Consider the following 21,941-nt stretch of genomic DNA (forward strand, 5'->3'; position numbering starts at 1 on the left):
TGTAAAGACGTAGTCTGATCACAACCAGAGGAGTGTGTCTAGGTCTTGTGTCAGCAGTGTAAGAATGCTGAATCATTGAGCAAACTTCAGGAACAGAAACAGGAATGACTAAAGTGATAGGAAACTTGCTGAGTAACGAGTGACTGGAGGAGCTCAGCTTTTTTTACTGAAAAAGGAAGGTGAGTGAATGCTGATGTGCATGCACCTCTGGATGTAACTCCAGCCCAAGGAACGGTAGCTTGAGTCTTTTTCATGCAGTGACAGAGGTGAAAATAGTCAAAATTAGACTAGCAATAAGGTCTGTGCTCTTAAGTGAAAAGAAGTATTTGAATAATACGTGGAAGGCTGTGGTTGATTTCTTCACTGCTGAAAATGTGAATTCAAGATTCTCCATTTCAGCACAGCTATTGGACTTGAAGCAGGAGCGAACGCATGTAAGTGCTATGTCTTGTGCTTTACAGACCAGATGAGCCCAGTGTTCTGGCTTTTTTTGGCTTGAAAATCTGATGCCACAAAGTATGGTCTGGAAAGATTTCAGTGTCTGGTGTCTTGCTAGTGCTCTTCTCCTCCCCCCTCACCAACAGACCTGTTCCCATCTTACAGATTTTCGAGGAATCCAATTCCAAGACTTTTCCCCTTGAACAGAGAGTATGTTAGTAGACACTAACATGAGCTGACTGTAAATGTGACTTTGTTCTCCCTGTTGAACTTGGATCTGAGTAGACTTGCTCGGCTGTAGAGGAGACCTGCGCTTTAGCCACAGCCTGAGAGTCACTCCTGTGAAATTCTGCTGGATTCCATGCGGAGTCACCAGTGGAAACGGGGAGTTGTTCCTGTTATGGGGGTGGGCAGGTAGCAGCTGAAAGAGTGTCTGTAGTCCAGCTCTTCATCTGCTTGATCATACTCCTCTAGCAAAGGGCTCTGATGTCTGACCAAGGCTGAGCACAGAAGTGTTCCATCTGCCTCATGCATCTAGTGAGATGTGTCTGCATGGTCATGGTGGGAAATTACAACTGGTTTGTATTACCTGAAACAGTGACAGTCATCTCCAAAGGGATGAGGGTGCCAGAAGCATAAAGCTATTTCTTAGTGCCTGAAACACTCCATTCTTAATTATTTTTTTCTGTCTAAAGGTGTATTTTGATCAGGGGAAGGGGCTCCACTTTCGCTAAACACACCAGGTGTAATTTATATTAAGCTGCTTTGTTGGCATAAAAAAAGGTTTACAGTCACGGCTTGTCTTCTGTTGAAGTAAGATCTTTAGAACATATTGAAAATGCATATGGGTTGAAGCTAGTAGAGGAAAAGCTGTTCTGGGGGTTTTTACTGGTTTGAATTGGATATCATCTTTGGCACATCCAATATAATGCTCCTAGTAAATGTCTTTTTATTGCACAGCTGTGAACAGACCTTCTCAAATCTTCTCATATTGACACAGCTTAGCTCAAAAAGTCTGCCTGAAAGGCTCAGGAATACAATCAAACGCATCTCCGCTGTCATGTAATAATGTGTGTCTGGATAATTTGCTGTCAGTCTCTAACACTGGCAGCAAATGATGAAAAGTAGATAAACTGAACTTTGGATATGAAAATATTTATTCTTCCTTGTCAGCAGCTCCTTCAGCAGAACTGGATAGTGCTCCCGAGGGGCTGAGGTTTTGTGAGTGAGGACAGCGCTTCCCTGGAACACAGGGGAATCTCACCTGTTTAGGTTTGGTTAATCTGCACTTCTGTGCTCTTAGTTTGACATATTTGGGGGGGGGGGGGGTGGTGTTAGTTTTAGGGTGGTTTTTTTTGCTTCTCCTGGAAAACAGAAGTCCCTTGTCTTCTTCCAGGTACTTGATGGGCCTCTGGAGAGTTGGGTTTTTTTGCCTTGGGTTTGGGTTTGGGGTTTTGGGGAGGTTTGGGGGGGGGCGGGTGGCGGCTTTGGTTTTGGTTTGGGGTGGGGTTTTTTTTGTTTTTTTTTTTTTAAAAAAAAGGCAAGCAAGCTACAGGTGAAACAAGTGTCTGAAATGACTGGGAGCTTTAGGGAAGATTTTAATGCTCTTTGTGGCCTCCCGCCTTCCTGGCTTTTGGAGTTAAGGGTCATATTGCATCACGATTCCTTTGTCCTTGTAGTTACCTCGTGGAGAAAGATGTGCAAAAAGAGCAAATCTTCTCATTCTGGGGAACTTAAAGCCTGAGGGTCCCTCGCCTCTTGCTAAAGAAACAAGGAGTCGCCTTTCGTTCTGGCAGCGGTGCTGTAGCAGAGCTTTCATCCGCTTCTGCTAGCTGAAGGGGGATCTGGAGTCGAGGTTGAAAGTGCGTCACTGTGCTTGGTTAAGCTCCTCTGTTATTCTCAGCTGCTTTTTTCAGATAGTTAACCATCTGACAATTACTTCCTTTGCTGATTTTTTTTCCTGTTTATCATGAAGTGAAATTTATTGGAGCATGTGAAGACAACCCCTTCAGGCAGTTCTGCGTAGATTAAATAAGTCACAGTGAGGCCTTGAATTTTGGTTTCGGTTTTGTACTCTACTTCAGACAGCTCATGCTATCACATCCCTTTCATTTTCCTATTCTCTAAATCACGGTATCTCATGCAAGTCTGGTGTAGAAGTGATTCTTTGGAACTGTCACCGTGCAGCCTGGCATTCCTGCAGCCTGACATCGCTCGGACATGTCGGGGATCGCAGCAGCCGAAAGACACTTGGCTTTTCCAAAAGTGAAGACCAGATGTGACCAGCTAATGCTGCAAGCCTTGCCGGAGCTGGGGCACCAAGGCTAACGGCTTTGGCTGCACATTGTTGTATAACTCTTGCTCTCTTTCCCTCCAGGGTCAACATAATTACTGCCCAGCTTAAGCATCGGTTACTTAACATCTTCTCGTAACTTCTTTGTGCTGGTATTTGGGAATTGCGTTGGAAAGTACTGCTTTTTACTCTGCAGCACCATCAGCAGTTTCTTATCGGTGCTGAGGCTTTGCTAGAACCATTATTAACAGGTTGACTGTAGTAAGTCATCTTTTGATATTAAAGGGTACTGCGTAACTTAAATGCTTAATTTAACAACAGCCAGTATGCTTTTTCTCACATGAGATGTTTTGTGTTAAAAGCGTTACTGTTAGTATCTTTTCTATTTCTGATTGCTTTTATCTTCTAGTATTTTAAAATTGGAAAGTCATCAGAGACCACTGCGGGAGAAAGGATAGGAACCCCAGCCTCAGCAAGGGGGAATGGCATCCACTTGAACACCGTCCCGGCAGCTGGGAGGCCGTTGCCTTCCAGAGATATCTTCAAGCAAAGAGTGGTTATTAATTACACTAAATTTTGAGCAGGTTACTGACCTAGAATTTCTGCAGTTTCTCTTGGCTTCCGTTCTGCTTTCTTAGCTTCTGAAGCTGTGACTCATCTAAGCCAAATGTTTTCTTCTGGGCTTTTTAGCTTGGAACTGTTTAGATTTTAAACTGACAATTGCAATTAAAGCTGGCTCTTGCGGTGCCTCACTAGCTGACAGGTACTCAGCAACATTTATCTGAATATAATGTTCTTTCCCAGCTCCAGTTCTATCAGTGTCTTTCTGTAATTCCTCATCTCTTGTGATCCGCCTGCCGCTCTGTAAGGAGAGTGGTTTAGCTTAACCTTAGGTGTGGTAGCACGCTTGTCTTTTAGGACTGTAAACAACTCAAGAAGATAACACTTGGACTTCTTTTTATCTGTGTGCGTCTACTGTAGGTGTAGAGTAGTAGATAATGGATTTCTGCGCAGCTGTGGCATTGCCCTGGCAAAGCATTGCAGTAATTACTAACGTTACAAGCATAACAAAATGAGCCTGACCACTGGCTGCGTAAGGACAGTGGTGAAACCAAACCAGCCCTCTCAATGGAGACATTGTCCCTTGAATTGGAAATATCTGTCCTGACAAGTTCTTTTGTAGGGAGGAAGGAGATCTCTGCCTGCCTGCTAGCACCTGGCTCTCCCGGCAGCGACCGCGCTCGGTGCTCCCCTGCCTGCAGCTTTCCCAAGTGCTACTGCCCTCGCACAAAGCACGGGGCAGGAAGGTGAGACGGGGAGGCTGTCACTTCCCCGTGATTCATCGGCTCTGCTCGAGTCCGCTGGGAGCCCCAGTGTATCCGTAAGTTTAATTTTAAACAGATTGTTGAAAGCAGCGAGCTAGCCGTGGTGTCTGCACCTGTTTTTATCAGTTTTCTCCATGTCTCCTTCAGGGATTGTGTTCGCTTTGGCTCAGCGCGCGAAGCTCTGCCATGGGACGCTGAGAGCACTTCCTCCTGACCAGACTCTGTTTACAAGGCCCCGCCGCTTTTACAAGGCCCCAGTTGCTAACAGAATTTAAAAGTTAAAATTTCTCTTGACAAAAATAAATCTAAACAGACACAAGAACTTGGCCTTTTGCAGTATAATTCCTCTTCACCAGAATTAGTTTACCGTATGCAAACCCCCAGTAAATCATACCAAATAATTTTGACCCGTGTAGCTTGCTTTATGGTTTCAGGGTTCCAAAAGCAACATATATATTATCGTTTGACACTGACCTAAGGGGATAGAGTTTGCATTAGAACATTTGTTGAAAAGATTGAATCCATCAGTGTTAGGTGAGAGAAAAGCTGAGCTAGGACATAATGAAGCCAACTAGGTGATATCCAAGTTTAGTCACCGTGCTCAGAAAAGCCTCATTAACAGAAGCCCTCCCACCTTTGGGGAGTAAGGTGCCCTGGTTAAAAGCTGCTTAAAATCGTCTGGGAGATGAGTAACTGCATGGCTTTTAGTCCTAGACTTAGAATTAAGCAGAACTCTGCAGCCCTGTTTCTCTCTTCACGTTTCCGCAATAGCTCTGAGAGCGCAACTGTTTTGTTCTGCATATCTGTTCTGCATGTCTATCCTGGCGTGGAAAAAATGAGGCCCAGTCTATATAGCAAAGACGTAAAATTTGTAAGATGATCATCTGTGAAATTGCTGGCCAGGTATTTTCTGTGTTTTACACCATGCTTTATGAGTCCGTAGTATCTTGTGTCCTGTTTCTGCAGCCTGGCCAAGCGGTGCGAGGTGTTTTCGAGCAGGAGGGGATGTGGTCTCCTAAGCCGGAACGGGAATTTCTGTGCTGCTTTTTGAGCTTACACTGCAGGTTACTGTAGCCTGTACATTTGAACCAAGTTTTAACTTTTTGCTTTTTATACACAAGTCAGTTTACAGGCAAACTTGACCTTTACCTCTAAATAGCAGCCAGTAGTGATCCAAGGTACTTCAGAGATGCATTGGCTTGGTCCCAGTGAGCCGTGCCAGTTAGGGCAGTAATAGGAAGTAACGTTTTACTTCTCATGTATGGTTCTTTAACAGCATCTTTGCTAGGAAAGAGCAGCGTGGGTGAACATGCGGAGATTCGTTAATGTGTGGGCAGCAAACCTGCTTGGATGGATGTACCATGGGAAGGAGGCATCACGTGCAGGCTGATATAGAGGAGTAGTGCTGGAGATGCTGCGCTTCGGGGAAACAGGAGGCTAAAACACAGAACCTGGAGATGTGCTGGGCTCAGAGGCAGTGACCATGCCTGTACTGCAGTCCAGCTGTCTGCCTGCCACGTAAAACCTGAGATACTGCAGTCTGAGACCCATCATAGAATCATAGAATGCTTTGGGTTGGAAGGGACCTGAAAGATCATCCAGTCCAACCCCCCTGCCATGGGCAGGGACACCTTCCACTAGACCAGGTTGCTCAAAGCCCCATCCAACCTGGCCTTGAACACTTCCAGGGATGGGGCATCCACAAATTCTCTGGGCAACCTGTTCCAGTGCCCCACCACCCTCACAGAGAAGAACTTCTTCCTCTAATCTTTCAGTTTAAAGCCATTACCCCGTGTCCTATCACTACATGCCCTTGTAAAAAGTCCCTCTCTGGCTTTCTTGTAGGCCCCCTTTAGGTACTGGAAGGCTGCTTGAAGGTCTCCCCGGAGCCTTCTCTTCTCCAGGCTGAACAACCCCAACTCTCTCAGCCTTTCCTCACAGCAGAGGTGCTCCAGCCCTCGGACCATTCCCGTGTCCCTCCTCTGGACCTGCTCCAACAGGTCCGTGTCTGTCTCGTGCTGGGGACCCCAGAGCTGGACGCAGTGCTCCAGGGGGGTCTCACCAGAGCGGAGCAGAGGGGCAGAATCCCCTCCCTCGACCTGCTGGCCACGCTGCTCTGGATGCAGCCCAGGATACGGTTAGCATTGGTCCCCAGTGGCATACCCATAGCATTGGTCACCACTGTACTGAAGTGCATACCTGCAGTTTCAGTTTTTCGGGGCAAATTCCACGTGGGGTAGGTAACATACAAAAAATCCAAGGCTTTTTCCACAAATATGATTTTCTTGTCCAGTGAAAACCTGCTTCCAAGAAGTGTGCTCTTCCTTATGCACCCCTGCTCCTGCCCAGAGCTGCTGGGGAGCAGGAAGGAAGCCGATTAGGAAGATCCAGTCTGTGGTAACAGGAGAGAGGCAGCCCATGTATCGTCCTGCCCAAAACCTTATGAAACTCTAGGAAAGCATGCCAGGCAGTCAGTTTTCTGCATCTCTGGGTAGTTTAGTCACCGTGCAAAGCCTTCCTTCTGCCACTCTGAGCAGGTTGGATGCTTTCTCTTTCTGTGGGCAAAAAGAGGAAGGGACACTCAGCTGTCAGCAAACAAATGAGACTGTGCCTTTGCTGTCTGCAGCCGGGGTGGCCAAACCTCTTTATCAAAAGAGTCTTCTGGAGGCAGTAGTGATCTATATTCTCTTGTGAACCAGGTCTGCCTGCTGGAATCGGAACTAGATGAAGGAGCATCTTGTCCTCGGGGGCCTCGTCCCTGTGCAGCTGAGCAGCCATGGATGTCTGTCTGCATAGAAAGAGCCTTTTTTCTTTGTGCACTGTATAGGGTCGGGCAGCTGGACAGCATCTGTGTATTCCTGTTCAAGAGTCTGTGTCCTCCTCCGTGGTATTCTGCCTGTTATTAACTGGCTGTTTCCTACTGAAAGAAGCGGTATTAGGATTAATTACAGCGCTGTTGCCGAGAATCTGTATCAAGCAGTTTTGTGGGGGCTCTACTTCTCAGTTCACTGGTACCCGTCTGGAAATAACAAATTACGATTTTACTTTGTTGCTGAATTTCCTTTTCAAAATATGCGAGAATGCGGCGAGCAGAGTTAAGTAATGATGTACTCCTGGTTCGGATTTGGAAATGAGACATCACTGTCAAGGCACTGGTTGCTTGTAGAGCTGCAGTAAATCTTGAAGCGTAGCGATGTCTTGGTTGGGGGGGGGTTATGCAGCAGAGGCTCCCCACGCTCACGGGTGGGATTGCAGGAGCTCAGGAGCGGGCATTTGAGAAGGCTTGTGCTTGAAGTGGTCTTCTCTAGCAGCTGTATTCTGTTAATAGGGTTTCCATCATCCCATTTCCTCGTGTGCTGCAGTAATCTAAGGAAACAATTACCTCTGGCTTCAGCCCCACCAGAGCCCCCGTTCCTGGATTGTGCATGAAGGAAGGACCATCTGTTACCACAAATGGTCCCCAGCCTTGCTTAGAGCAAGGAGATGGAGGTGATGGTGATAGGCCGCCCAATCTGCTGCTCTTTTTGGTTTCGCCTGTAACAAAATTAAGGCTTGCCTTTATGCAGGTGTGCTATCAACATCGTCAGCTGGAGCATCTGCCACTTCAAAAAGGAGGTGGCGAGGGCTTTTGCAGTGGAAGGGAAATGAGGCTCCTGGAACTCAGTTACCATTAAGCCTGATTTTATGGAAAGACGACTGCATGTGCATAATTACATTTCTCCCAAGAGCCAGAAGGGAAAAGGATACCTGCATGTCTGGACCTGGCCACTTGCAGGCAAGGCTGCGGTGCTACTGGAGGAAGGGCCAGGTTTCTGCGGTCTGCAGTGGCTTTCGCCTATCCCTAATTGCAAGTGTGCTATTCTTCGGTTTTGTGCTCACTGCTTGAGTGTTGTTGGCTGAACTCTGGCTCTTCCAGCCTCGCGCTGAAACTGTGGTCCGTGCTTTTATGACCTCTAAATTGGACAATTGTAATGCGTTGTTTTATGGCCTTCCTGTGCAAAGGTTGCACAGGCTCCAGCTGTTCAGAGATTGGGGCCAAAACACTAACTCTCCTACCATGGCCTCCACATGTCAGTCTGGTCCTGGGGGACCTGGGCTGGCTCAGAGTCAAACATCAGCTTGATCTTAAAATTGCTTTGATGGCTTATAATGCTGAGTATAATGCGGGATCTGTGTGTTTTATCTACGCTGCTGCTTTTTATGAGCTTAGTCACTGCTTGAGATCATCTGAAGTCAGTTTTATTGGTCATTCCAAACCATAGGTTAAAGACCTGTAGAGTACTCATTTTTCAGTGCAGTGATCTAAATCTGAAATTAATTACCACCATAGTCTGACATACTGATGTTAAAATAACTCAACCCAACTGGCATCTCTTAACCCTGGTTTGTAGTGTAAGCTCCTTTCTAGCAGGTTTGTGTATATGGTCTGTAACGGGATTTTATCCTTTTCACTGCGGGCTCTTTTCTCTGGACAGCATGTGCAGGCATCTTGCCAGTTACAGAGGCACCAGCTTTTGGCAGTGTGTTCACACCATCTCTCCGGTTGCCTCCTGCACAGCACTGTCCTGTTCAGCATGCCTCATCTTTGCTGATTTGCTTTTCCAGAGTATTCTGGAGGAAGAGCTGTTTAGAGTCTTCTAGTGACTTTTGTCGGGGTGGTGGTTTGAGACTGTGCCCCAAACTGTACCCTGAGGGCAGCCAGAGCTGGAAGGAGCAGGTCACTTTGCTGTTCAGCGTCCTTCCAGTCACGTAATTACTTAAGGAGGAGTAAACTGGTCTGGTTTTCTCTTGATCCTCTACTTTTTTGGAAGAAAAGCAGAGAACAGTTAAAAACTGCATTCAGTTTCCTGCGTCCGTACTCATCCGAAATGGTTCAGAACAATGTATTGAATGAAACAGATTTTGCTGGCTCACTAGGAAGAGGAGGAAGAGTGCAGTTTTAAATAAAATCTGGTTTGATGTTTGATTTACATCTGTATTTTGATAGTAATGTGCTAGTGGGTGTAAGTGCTGCCATGGCTGAAGTTCGATGGTTGTCTTACTCTGGGTCACCACAGGGACCTTAAATACTTTGGTCACAAGCCTAGCTTAACCCTGCACTCAGGATTGAAGAGAATCTCCCTGGTACTTACAGGTTTGGCCATCATGAACTGATTCTTCTGGATTGGTTCTTTAAAAAAGCTTCATGTGGTGTAAAAGCCACTCTGCTTGTAGCTAGCTTAGTCCAAGAGCTGTTGGCTATTTAAAGATAATGTGGCAGGATCCCAAGATACAAGCTTTTTAATTGCACTGTGAGTTTATTTGGACAGACAGTTCATCTTTATTGACACAGAAAAATGGGCTCTTCCCCTGATTGTATGAACTGGTGCTACCTGAATATTCTGTCACAGTTAAAATTATTTTAAAAGATGAGTTAATAACGAATCAGTCCATCCACCTCTGTGAGACCCCAGGCGTAATGAGCGAGTGACCATTATTTGGAGTAACCTTTCACACTCAAGAGCATCTTTCTGTCACCTTTCTGAAAAAATCCACTGATTTCTGCAGCTCTGGAGAACTGTGGTGTTGCCTCCTTTGCGCTTTCTGACCCAGACGAACACTTCCTCGCCGGAGAGTGCTCTGCTCCGGTTTGTGACGAGTTCTGAGGATGTCCCGTGTAAGACCTGTTCTTCTCCCCAGCTCTTCCTAGGACAGAGGTTCTCCTGAACAGTTTGCAGGGTGTCACACAGATCTTTCAAGATGTTTTGCTTGAAAATTGAGGTTAAATCCTGGCTGGGCAGTGATCAAAACTATTGATCTGCAGCAAGAGTCTTCATGGCTTTCTCTTAGACTCCTCCAGCAAGACCTCACAGATTATGTGCATCTGTTTGCCTGTGTTGGTCGCATGACTGACAGATTTGAAATCAGCATTTCTCTGAACATTCTGTTTCAGAGAAAACAGATTTTTTTACTGTTTTAATTCAGCAGAATTAGTGAATTCAAAGCATGAAGTAGTTGTGGGTATAATAGAGTTAGTGGTTAGATACTTAACTGCTGAAAATCTTTGACAACAACAGACGTGTGGGGAAAGAATATTAACATCTTCGGACTTCATCAGGCGAGGAGGAGGATTCTTGCCTTGTGCAGTGAGCTCCAGCACTTCAAAGGCTGCTGCACCAAGGACTGCGCCTGCGTCTTACAGTTTCTGGTGTTTCTGTAGTAGATTAGTTTATCTGTTTCTGGATGCAAACTTTTGAGGGCTGCGAGTTCTGCAATTAAATTGCCTTGTGCAGTGAAAATACTCTTCTGTTACAACTTACAGTCGAGTGACTCTTAGTTCTTATTTTGAAAGGGTGAACAAAGAACTTTTTTCCATATTATTCATGATTTTATAGGGCTCTGACATATCACTTTGATCTCTTCTCCAAGCCTGAAGAACCCTCATTTCTGTGGTCATTCCTCTTGCAGAGATTGTCCACATCTTTGATCACCCTGGTTGCTGACCTTCATTTTCTACGATGTCAGCGATAGTGATGACAGCAGGGGTTGGTATTCGGGATACTGGTGTGCTGTGGATTTATTCAGTGGTATCATTTGTTCTTTCCCTGGCCTTGTTTACCTTTGACTTCTTCATATGATTGATGGATGAGGAAGGTGGAAGGGGGTTTTTGCCTCTATAATCAAAGGTTGTTATCATTATGTAAACTCCCCACAAAAGTACGTAGACACTTAAAAAGCTTATTTGTAGATTTTTATTTCTCAAGCTAGCAACCTAAAAATGCAACCTGTTGCTGTGTGGTACTAGTTTTTTACATAACATTCAGAAGGTGATTAAGACGGTGACTTTTGAGCCTTGAGGAAACAAAAAGGTCTTTTTTTTCTTGTAAATACGACATAAAAATGCCTGTCTCGTTACTCTGACGAAAGTAAGTGCTGTTTTCTGTGGTAGAGCAGAGGTTGTTAAAGCTCTTGAAATTGTTACCTTTATGCCTGTTGAAAAAGTGGAAACTGATAAACTGGGAACAGGGGCTTTTGGGGGACCATTGAACGTCTCAATATTTAGAAGGACCTACAAAACATGTGAACTTCTTTGGCCGCAAAGAGTAGCTGAAGTTTCTGCACCGGACTTAAACCGCAATCAGCTGTGTCCTTCTCCATAAAAAGAAAACAAGAATCATCTCGTTAAGAGAAAAGGAGCAGAGTAAGTTTTTCCATCCTCGCAAAGAAAAGCTTTCAGACCTCCTTTACCCAGCGGAGGCATGCCGTCACCTTCAACCTACAGCTGCAGGTTCCTCTCTCCTCGCCGTATCTCGCCGTTACTGCAAGGTGGGCTAAGCGGCATCTCCTGGGAACTCTGCTACGGTCGACGTCCTCCAGCAGCGGCTGGCACTAAGGTGCCGTTGGGGTCTAGCAGGGCTTGGGGTCCCCTCTTGCTGGGGACTGTGCAAACCCAGATCTGAACTTCTGTATGCACACAGTCCCTGAAATTCAACTTCCTATCGTGTTTTATGCTATTACATCTGAGCGCAGGACACGTTCAGGAGGATGGAAGTGGGCAGTTTGGTGTCAGGCAGCAGAGATGAAAGCTTTCCACGGCCCCAGGCTAACCCTGACAGTGATCCGCCTCTGTCCTCGCTGTCGTGGACATGCGGAGCAAAACACCCTGCACCGTTCCCTGACCTGCTTCTTGGCTCCAATGTGTGCCTTAGCGCAAGGGAGAGCAGGGTGCCCCGGGGAGACGGCAGGGTGGCTTTTCAGTGGCAATGCCAGCTTGTGTGTGGGAACAACTGAAACTAAATACTTTGAGAAAGTGAAGAGATGATCAGCAGCTCTCTGAGCCTGTGGTCCAAGAATCTTGGTCTGCTGCGGTAATGGATCCTGTGGGTACCAATCAAATGCAAAAACGGGTAAGGAAAGTATAAAAGACAAGGAAATCACTTTTATTAGGAAGGTCAGACTTTTCCTCTAAGCTCAGGTCTTCTCGCTCTCCCCTCACGTTGCTGAAAAGCAACAAAAAAATGTGTCTTTGTGCCTGGCTCATTAGGCAGCAGGTATTAGGGCACTGACTTCAAACACTAAGCCAGGATCTCTCGCTGCTCCAGAGCGGGTTTGCTATTGGAAGCGACTCCGTCTCAAAACCAAACCTCTTCTCTCTGTCTTGGGTGTGTTACATCATACATTTTGAAAACCTCTTTTCTTCCTAGGGTACTGGTACCACCACTCCTTGCTGTTGTGTTCAAGGTAGCTTGGAGTTTGGAAAACCAGTGATGTCTGAGGGTTCTATTGCCACTTTGCTGCTTGCGGCACCTGCTTCTTCTGTGGTCTGTTGCTACTTCCAGCCAGGTTGTCTGCAGAAATGAAATGCTGCATTCTCTTAGAAGCTCACCATGGTAGTAAAAAGAACACAAAAGCAGCACTGATACTCTTTTGATAGCTGTGTTTGGTTTGCATCCCTGTTTAGTCAGCAGAATGCGGACAATCTCTCTTGGTGGGGGCAGTCATTAATATTCCATATTCCTGAGCTATTTCCAGACTCTACAGTGAGAGCTGTTTACAGCTATTTCACTCTTTTCCAAGAGTGAATCCCCCCCCGAAGGTTATACCTGCTGGAGATTAAAGATTGATAGCACTCGAGCCAGGATTCAAACCAGCTTTTTAGCCTAGTAGCTGATTTAGTGCGAACTAAGACACAGCTGCTTCCTTCCTCCGGACAACTGGTATTACAGGGAATGAACATCTCTGCTCGGTGCCTCATCCTGCACTTCACGATCTCTGTCTTGATAGTCTGGCTCACCCTAAGCTCTGCCTCTGACCCTTTCCCTTACGTGCCGTGTTCCCTGGGGAGGTACCATACCTCCAGGCATCTGAACCCTGCCCTCTTAAGCTCGCCTGCGTAGTCCGATGCATCTTCCTCTGGGTATCGTGGATGGCAGCACAGTCCCTAAAGCCTGGGAGCTGACAGCTCAAGTATTGATCTTAAAAGAATAGCTTAAAATTTAGTTTGAGGAAAGAAGAGTGATAGTTCGCAAGGCACCGCAGGAAAGGTCTGAGTCGGGATTTAACTGCAGACGGGAGTTGTACAGGTGTGGAGTAAGGACTTAAAAATTACAAGGTGTTGAATCAAAGGTCCTGATCTTCCAGTTCCATTTCTGACGAGACTGTTCGCAAAGGGCAGGAGGAAAGGAGCAAGGCAAGCACGTAGTGCTTCTCTCCTGGAGCAATCTCCTGGCACCAGCGTTGTGGGTTAGGGGCTTCCTGAGATACAGGTGATGCCCTGGCACTTAATGGTCCTCAGTAGATTTGTTTTTCTTTGTGCGATTTTGTCCGATGACTCCTGGGATCCGGCAGCAGAGGTCTGCATCTTAATTACGTGGTGTCTGGAGAACCGTGTCCCTTTGTTTGTACTGAATCTGCCAGCTGCTGACTTCAGCTGATATCCCTAGCCTCAAATCAGAAGGGAGAGGGAACAGTTGCTGCCTGTTCGCCTTCGCTTTGTCTTTTGACTTCACTGCTGTGGGGCACCGGGTCCGTGCTTTACAGAACCACTCATTCATCGTGTCACGGTCATCTCTCTGAGCAGCTCCGCTCAGCTCAGGACTGCGGTTTTTCTGATGCGTGCTGCTTCGTATTTTTCTGGATAATTTTCATCTGCCCCAACGTATTGCTCTCACTCATTTGTACTGCCATAACTAACACAGATTGACCTGGCTTTCTGCCCTTTTTGAGATCGTCCATGGGTGTGCATTAAGAGCCCCAGTGACAGGGTTCAGTGTTGCTCTCAAAGGCTAAAGCCACCCTCACTTCCTTCTGATAAGTCTTCAAACCATTTGAACGTGTAACTGGCAGGGCACGGTGTTGTACAGGATGCATCGCTCTGGGTGAAAAGCCAGGTTGCGTGAAGAGGGCTGGAGAACTGTGTCTCATCTGAAATGTGGCTGAAGCCGTGGCATCTGTGACCCTAAACTTTGCTCTGGACCCATACGATGCCTGAATGAAGATCTTTGCCCATTTCTTTTTTTTCAAGCGAATATGGATGTAGCAAGACCCTTCAGATCTTGATTGGTTTGCTTGATTAAAATCCAGTTTTATTTTCTGTACACTGCTGTCTGACATACTAGAACATCTCCGTGCTGCATGATGAAGGAATCCACTGCTTGCTGCAATGCCACTTCTAAATAAATTCTGAAGAACCTTGTGGCAGGAGATAAAAATATTTGCAGGACAGAAAAAAGGTCAAATACAAACACTGTGGGCGTCAAGTGTGCTCATACACAGTCACAATCATGTGCTGCCATTGAAAATCATGTATTTTCTAGCATGAGTCTCCAGGGTTCAAACCCCCAAAGCAGGAGATTTAAAAAACTTGAATCGAGGGGTTTTTTTCTATGCATGCTCTTGGCGAGTGTGTATGGTGCAAGCTTCTTTCTGCAGCTGAGTACTGGCGTTTACCTTCACACAGAATAAGGTGACTCTCTCCTGTAGTTACCTGATTATAAAAGCCTGGGTTTAAGAAAAATGCTAAGCAGCAGCACAAATCCAATGCAAGACTGCATTTTCTTTAAATTGCAAAATATTGGATAAAAAATAGTCATTTATTTCAAAAATTGCTAGCTGTGAAGTCAAGCGCGGCTTTTACCCGGAGTAATTTTATCTGAAAGGAGAGTAACGACCATTTTCCTGAGTGTATACTGGTAATTAAAGCTCTTTGGAAAGGCTGTTTTTCAAGCAGGATGGACGTTTCTCCTGAGGACCCTTGTACAGCCGCAGTGATAAATGAGCGTCTCTCCTGGCTTCGGGAGATAACAAATGTCATTCTCTGTCTGGCAGAAGCGCGCCGGCGTCCTGAGCCCCTGGGCTTCGGCGAGAAGGCACCCGCTCCCTCTGAACAACCCTGCGTCAGCTCCGCTCTCAAACTGGGGGAGACTGGTTTTCTTGGGGAGGGGGGTACAAAGCACACGTCTAGATGGGGATTCTGCCTGCAGACCCCGTGTTTCCCCCAGCCCGCAGCTGCCCAGCCGAGATGGGCACGTGCTGTGTGAGCTGGATGGAGGAGCATCGGGTACCGGGGGGGACCAGGGACAGGCAGCGCTTGGCTTGTCAGCCGGTCCCACGCGCTCTCCGCTGCAAAAGAGAGGAGTCCCTTGTCTTTTGCTTCCGACAGACATGCCCCTTCTCTGCTCTGAGCCAACAAACCTTTTTCTAAGGCTGCCGGACCTCATCCCCGGCTTCGGAAATGTCCCGGCTGCGCAGGGCGAGGGAGGGCATGCCGGGCGTCCCCAAGGAGCAGCGGTTTAAGAGAGGCAGGTGCGGAGCGGGGTCCAGTTTACGCGGTCCTGTAAAATATTGTATAAACAAAACGCTTCAAAGATCTTCTAATAACTCCCGAAATGAAACGTTTGAAACTGGCCCTTGTAAACTCTTCACCGGCATTTAATTGCCTCATAAAACAGTATGCTAAAGAAAGTATTAAAGGGGGGTTTTTTTTGCTGCCCTCAGATCAGTTTAACCCTTCGGGGACCCTGTGTCCAGCTGTTTCTCTCCCGCTGCCTAATGAGCAGTTACCACCTTCTTTCTTTGCCTTTCATGATACATCACTGGCTCTGATCCACCAGACCTCGACCTCTTTGCATGGCTCAGGTGTGGCACGGGCAGCGGCCGGTGCTGCGAGGACGGCTTCATCTCTGCCTCTCGCCCTTGGGATTTCGGCAGCGGGCGCGGGGCTGCGGCTCTTCCCTTTCTAACACCGGGGCCCAGCAATTTCTCGATGCGCCTTTCTGTCCCGAGGCGAATCTAGGAGTCGCGTTCAGATGGTCTGTGCCGAGGAAAGCTTGGCTAATTTACAGACCTCCCCAAATCCCCGCTGGGGCCCGGAGCAGCAATCCTCCGTGCGCGTAATTGGCAGCTGGTGCGTGGGGAGCGACGGTGCAGCTGAGATAACCGCAGCTGTACCCGTCGATACGAGGGCAGCCCCATCTCCCCAGCCAGGCACCGGCTCCCACCCCCAAGACCTCTCGCGTCCCCACGCTGCCCCACTGCCTTTAGGGACGCCCCGCGTTTGCTGCCGAAAGCACCGACCGCTCCTCGCCGTAGGCGGAACGCAGCCCCTTGGTTGTAAGCTCACCCCTTGCTGCGGGCGAGCAGAGCGCTCGGGGTGACCGTCCTCTCCGAGGGGGAAACGCTTTCTTTACTCCGGCGTTTTTGACGCGCATCAGTGAGTGATAGCCCGTTTTGAGAAAGCTGGAGTGATTTTGTCTGAGTTTTCCCTCTCTTGAGTTTTTGTCACCCACCCTTTTGCTCTACCAGGGGCTCAGCTTGCCCTTTTATCGTAATCGAGTATGACCAGGGGTCTCTGGACACCCCGTTCTGGGGAGGCTCTGCCAGGCACCGTCATCCTGCTCCTCCGCCCTGAAGTCCAAGGGAAGCCGTCCAGCCTCTCCTGGATTGTCACCGCTAGTTCAAAACCCTCCGGAGGGGAAAGTCTCTGAATTAAAATCTGAAAGGGATTTTATAGCTTGAGCAGTAAAGGCCCCACAAAGCAGGGGGTGTCCCCAAAAAAGGCTTGAAATGGCTGGTTTGCTTGCAGAGTAACTCTCTGGCATTGAGGTCATATCAATGCTGCAATCACATAAACATGTAACTTAAAACCATGTCACCTGTGAGCTCCTTGGAGCTCTAGTAGCTTTAAGAATAAGAGAAAATGTTGCAGGTTTATTGCTAATTTCTCCATTGTCTTTTATGTTCACAGAACACACAAACCCGATCATTGCTGTTTTCATTTATATGCATAGAAAAGCCAAATATGGAGTTCTAGAAAGTGTGTAGAGTTTGGGAATTGCTGCTGCAGGAGGAAATCCGAGGGGTAGGTGCTGTGCAGCTCCTCGGTACATAGGTTGTGCAGCCCACGCTCTATCCCGACGCAGCCTAGGTCTCAGCCTGGGTGCGGAGCTTGCTCCTCCTCGGCTTTCCCCCCCCTCCGCCGTCTCTAGAGAAGCCGATTTATAACCAGCCCTGCGTGCACCTGGGCCAGATCAAGGAGATTGAGCTCGGTCACCAGGGGCCTTTCCACAAGGGCACAGTAATGGCTTGTAGCAGATGTGAACTGCTCGCTCTCTCTGGGTAAGGCTCTGTGTTACTGCCCACATGTGAATAGCTGCTGTTTCTGGAGCTGTGCAAGCTAAAATGATGGCGAAGCAAAGTTAATGAACACAATTTCACCCGCAGCCCCAGGAGGTTGTAAATGAGCCAGTATCTGGAGATGTCGGCAAATCCCCTGCTGCAGTTTTCCGACTTGCCCCATGCTTTATTTGCTCTGCCTGAGAGGCTGCGTTTTTTTCTCAGATGGCTTTTTCTTCTCTTGCAGCGAGAATGAGGCGTTGTGGAGGGAAGTAGCCAGCTTGAGGCAGAAGCACGCTCAGCAGCAGAAAGTTGTCAATAAGGTAAATCCTGGTCTTCCAGACGGAGGGATTGGGACGCTCTCGTGTTCGCGTATGCGGTGATGTAGTGACGAGGCTGGGCACTTGCGGGATCGGTGGGATGCAGTGGCATTGGTTCTGTTTAAGGATGATTTTGATCACTGTGTTTTCTTCCTGACACCATGAGATTCTGGAAATCCAGCGGGGAGAGGCTAAATTTGGGCCGGCAGTGTTACAATGCAGAATTCAGTTGGCTGCCATGTAACGGTTTTACCCCAAGCCTTCACCTTCGTGCTTAGGGTTGCAGTCAGCACTCTGCCGTGTCCCCGTGCCCAGCTCTGGCTCTGCTCCAAGCACAGGGACCCAGTGCTCCCAAACCTATTTCTGTCCCAAGTACTGTGCACACCATAACAGGTTTTTCTTTTTTCTCCTCACAGCTTATCCAGTTTTTGATTTCATTGGTGCAATCCAACCGTATTCTTGGGGTGAAGAGGAAGATGTAAGTCTGCATTTCTACATCCAGATAAAGATTCCCTGTCTGAGAGAATAAAGAGAGGATCAGCAGAGTGGGTCCCCCAGATCTCTGTCTTCTGTAGCAGCCTTGCCAGTGGGGTAGGACTGGACAGCGGTCATTGGGATCATGTGAGCCTTCCAGTACTTGCTCCAGCCAAAACCAGCTAACACTGCTATGCAACTGATAATCAAGAAGGGTTTGCGATCCAGGCCACATAAGCCCGTGCAGAACCTACTTCATAGCTAACCACCGCACTATGTGAAACTGCTGCTGCGCTGTGGCAGCACACACAGTGAGGGCTGGGGTCTTGCACTGCTAAAATAGTCTCTTGGCACTGCCATGATATTTCTGTCATTATACCGAAAGGGAAACATTGGACCATCCAGACCAGCCTCCTGCTGTCACAGGCTGCTGTGACACCTTCACAAAGTAATCAAGCCTGTCCTCAAATGTGCTGGGGATTATTTTGCCCCTTGCTGGTTGTACTGGATGACCATTCAGTACTTAAGTGCCCTAGGCTGTTAAGAACATTTCCAGGTTAATTTGCTTTGACCAATTAATAGTTACTTGGTTTTGTCCCAAGATTGTGCTGTAGCACAATTACTTTTCCCTCCTCGGCTTTTACAGATGGTTCTCCCGTTGTCTCTCACGTAGGCTGAACGGGCCCCGCTCTTCCAGTCTCATCCTGTGAGATGGGCTCCTCCTCCACCTGATTTTTTACACTTGTTCACATATGAACTGGCAGATACTCTGTTGTGTGTCTGTTCCTGCCCCCACCTTGTCCTGTGTTGCCTGTCGAATTGCAAGGCTGTCCTTTTGTGTTTGAACAGTGCCCAGCAGCACCATATGGCAGACAACACCACAGCAGGCTTGATTATTATTAATGAAGATAGTGGTTTATATGGTGATAATGTCCAAGACATGCTGAAATGATTTATCTTGTAAGGAGAAAGAGTTTCTCCACAGTACTCAAGTACTTGAAAAGGGCCACAGAAGTGGTTGTGTCACAGCTGACCACAAGTAATCCATCTTTGGAGCAGTTGGCCATGGAGAAGTGAAGCCAAGCAGAGCACTGACAATACAGGCCTGCAGAAGGAGGTGACCAGGGACTATAAAGAAGTCCTCCGAGGCCTGAGGTTTTACATTTCTGCTCAATAGACTTGCAAAATGTAGCCCAGAGGCTGGTCACGGGGGCTCATTGTGTTCCTCTGTGTGGTGGGGCTGCCTGCTCCGCCGTACTGACACAACCACCCCCCTGTGGCCACTGGCCCCTCCAGGGCACCCAGACCTGGGGACGGTTGTGCGTTGGCCCCTCGGGTGGGTGCAAGTACCCAGTTCTGGGGTTGGGGCGGTGGGCTCTGCTGCGGAGACGTGGTGCCCGAGACCCGGTGCCGGCAGCGCGGTAACTCTTGTGGTGTTTGGGAATCTTTTGCAGCCCCCTGATGTTGAACGACAGCAGTTCAGCACATTCCATGCCGAAATACAGTCGCCAGTACTCCCTGGAGCACGTCCACGGCTCATCCCCATACACAGTAAGTACGCCGTGCACGCCTGGCCTTGGAGAGGGGGACGAGGACACAGCTTCGTGGGGAGGGACCCGTTTTAGGCTCTTCTCCAGCTGGTCTTGCCTTTGTACAACCGTTTGCTCACAACCTCTTTGTTTGGTTTGGCAAAGTATTTTAAGGTGGCAGCTGCATTCTAGCTTAGCCAACGGGGAGAGAGCTGTTAGCTGGTAATTCTCAATGATAGTTGTGATGGGGCCAAGGATTTGGCTTGCAGACCAAAAGAGGAGTTATCTGAATTCCAGTGAAAGCAGAAGTGGTGCCTTCTTGCTTAGCTCACATCTGCTGACTTGGTCCATGTTTTGGTTTTGTCACAAACAAAATGCATCTGATGTCGGTCAATCCATGCTAAACATTTGCTCATATCACCTAGTTAACGTGTGGCTATGTATAATTAGCATTATTCTCTCCAAAGAAGACTGCTTTTGGTCAGGGAAGGTGTTGTGGGTGAGAGCCTGGCTGAGACACAGGCCTGAAGTAGCAAAGACCTGAGCGGTCAGAGCTGAATTGTGTCCGTGGAGGCAGGGAGCAAGGTGGGAAGAGTAGAGCAAAGCCAATTGGTGCCTGTGCACAGAATAATCCCCTTGTAAGTTAATTTGTGTGGTATTAAAGCCTGGAGATGAGAGAGCAGGCAGTCGCTTTTGAGATGAAGGGGTTTCCTGCAAGATGTCGTCAATGCATAGTCCAGAAGAAACGAGTTCATCGTTGGATGTGGATGTGGTTCAGACCTTGGCCTCATTACAGTGGGTGAGTGCCAGGCAGTCATCACACTGCCTGGCTCCAGGGTGCACCTCACCCCGGTGCCTGCAGGAGGTGGCTTCACGGGACACAGTGACACAGCGTTCTAGTCGGAGTCTCTGTAAATGTATGCCCTTCAGACTGCTGCTGGTTCCCAGCGAATCCTGAGGTTTTGTCTATACTCTCCCCTCCTTCTGATGCACTTTTTGATGCGATGCTTCCCCTAACTGTTCCACAGCCAATGAACACAAGGCGTCTCTCCCAGACTCATTAATGCTGGCCCTGAATCCTTTTTTCAGATGAGCTACAGACTTGCTCCCAGGCCTGCGCACGTTGAGTCTGCTCAGCGTCGTAAGCCAGCGGAGGGGAGCAGGGTCCCTCATCCTGCTATTTACCTTTCGACCTGATAGCTGCAGCGTGCCTGCACGTAAACCCTGTTGTTGTGACGCTGCACGATGCTTCAAGTGCTGAGAACTGCCCGTCTTCGAAGCGTGCAGGTCTCAAACTGTGGGCTCTGACTTACCGTGAGAATTGGAAGACTCATCCTGTGCCCTAAGAGCTGGAAAGCCACGTTCGTGGCACTCCCTGAGGGCGAGCTGGCTGGCTCAGCGCTTACAGCTGATAGGAGAGGTGTGACATGTTTGGTCACTCTTTGCTTTTAATCACCTCAGGCCTATGCTAATCCACTAAATCTTATGTCTTGACATAGTTGTTTTCATTTTAGATGCTCTGTTTGATCTGGTTCTTACCAGTGTGTGTGCCCTGGGAAACTGCACCACTTAAATTCGGGGCATCTCTCTTGGTCTGTGGCACCCCTGCTTGCCTGGCATGGGAAAGCCAGCTGGTGTTCCTTGGCCAGAGCTGTTGTGTGAATCAAGGTTCTTCTTTATACTGATCCTCTGGCAATGCTGTAGTCCAGGAACAAGGCTTTACAGCTGGGAACATAGCTAAGCTTTCATATCGGCTGTCTGTAGCAAAATAAAAGCTGTCCCCAATTCCAAGGTACAATCCTGCCCGTGCTGCTGCCGGGACATCCTGTTCGGGACAGCGGATTCAAGCTGCTGGCTCCTGACATCGAGCTGCCCTGGCGTGCCAAGGTGATCCTGATGAATTTTTTAGCAGAGAACCAAAATAGCTAAGCCCCATTAAAGAGCTCTCCTGCAGTTAGACCACCCTCTGTGGAAGCTCTCTGTTCCCGTTCCAGCTCCCATCTAATCCTGTGATCTCTTTTTTAAAAGTGCCTTTATTCTTGCATGCAGCAAATACTTACACAGAACCACCGGGAGCTCTTCCAGGTATTACCGGATTGTCCCAATTATGGGAAACACAGGTGGTCGTCCTTTCTCATACTCAAGTGTTTATGATTTTCAGCTCCAAACAGAACTGAGAGATGATAGTTGGGCAATTTTTCAGAGCGAGCTGCCAACAAGTACGCTGGATCCTGACACTGCCATACTCTCTGCTTTTGACAGTGAACAAAAAAATTGTCCTTTCACAACAAGAGTGTTGACGTGGCGTAAGACCTTAGCGGAGGTGAGGCATGGGTAGTCCTGACCGTGACATAGCTGAGATCAATCGTGTGCCGCTCAGCAGCACTTGATCTCACATCGCTGCCGCAAAGTAGCAGCTCTCTCTGTGCCCCCAGTGATGCTGCATCTGTGTAACTACTGCCACATCGTC

The 21,941-nt window shown here is 48.0% G+C and overlaps 1 protein-coding gene across 6 annotated transcripts in view; it reads left to right on the forward strand.

Moving 5' to 3' along the window:
- Positions 1 to 21,941, forward strand: part of HSF1 (heat shock transcription factor 1) — a 71,832-nt gene that overhangs the window by 32,041 nt on the left and 17,850 nt on the right. For all 6 annotated transcript variants that reach the window (XM_030011355.2, XM_030011356.2, XM_030011357.2 and 3 more), the window contains 3 exons: positions 17,396 to 17,471; positions 17,885 to 17,946; positions 19,397 to 19,493. In XM_030011355.2, the coding sequence (XP_029867215.1) occupies positions 17,396 to 17,471; positions 17,885 to 17,946; positions 19,397 to 19,493 (235 nt within the window). The remainder of the gene's footprint in view (positions 1 to 17,395; positions 17,472 to 17,884; positions 17,947 to 19,396; positions 19,494 to 21,941) is intronic.

This window comes from Aquila chrysaetos, chromosome 4, assembly GCF_900496995.4.
Source record: "Aquila chrysaetos chrysaetos chromosome 4, bAquChr1.4, whole genome shotgun sequence".
NCBI lineage: Eukaryota > Metazoa > Chordata > Aves > Accipitriformes > Accipitridae > Aquila > Aquila chrysaetos.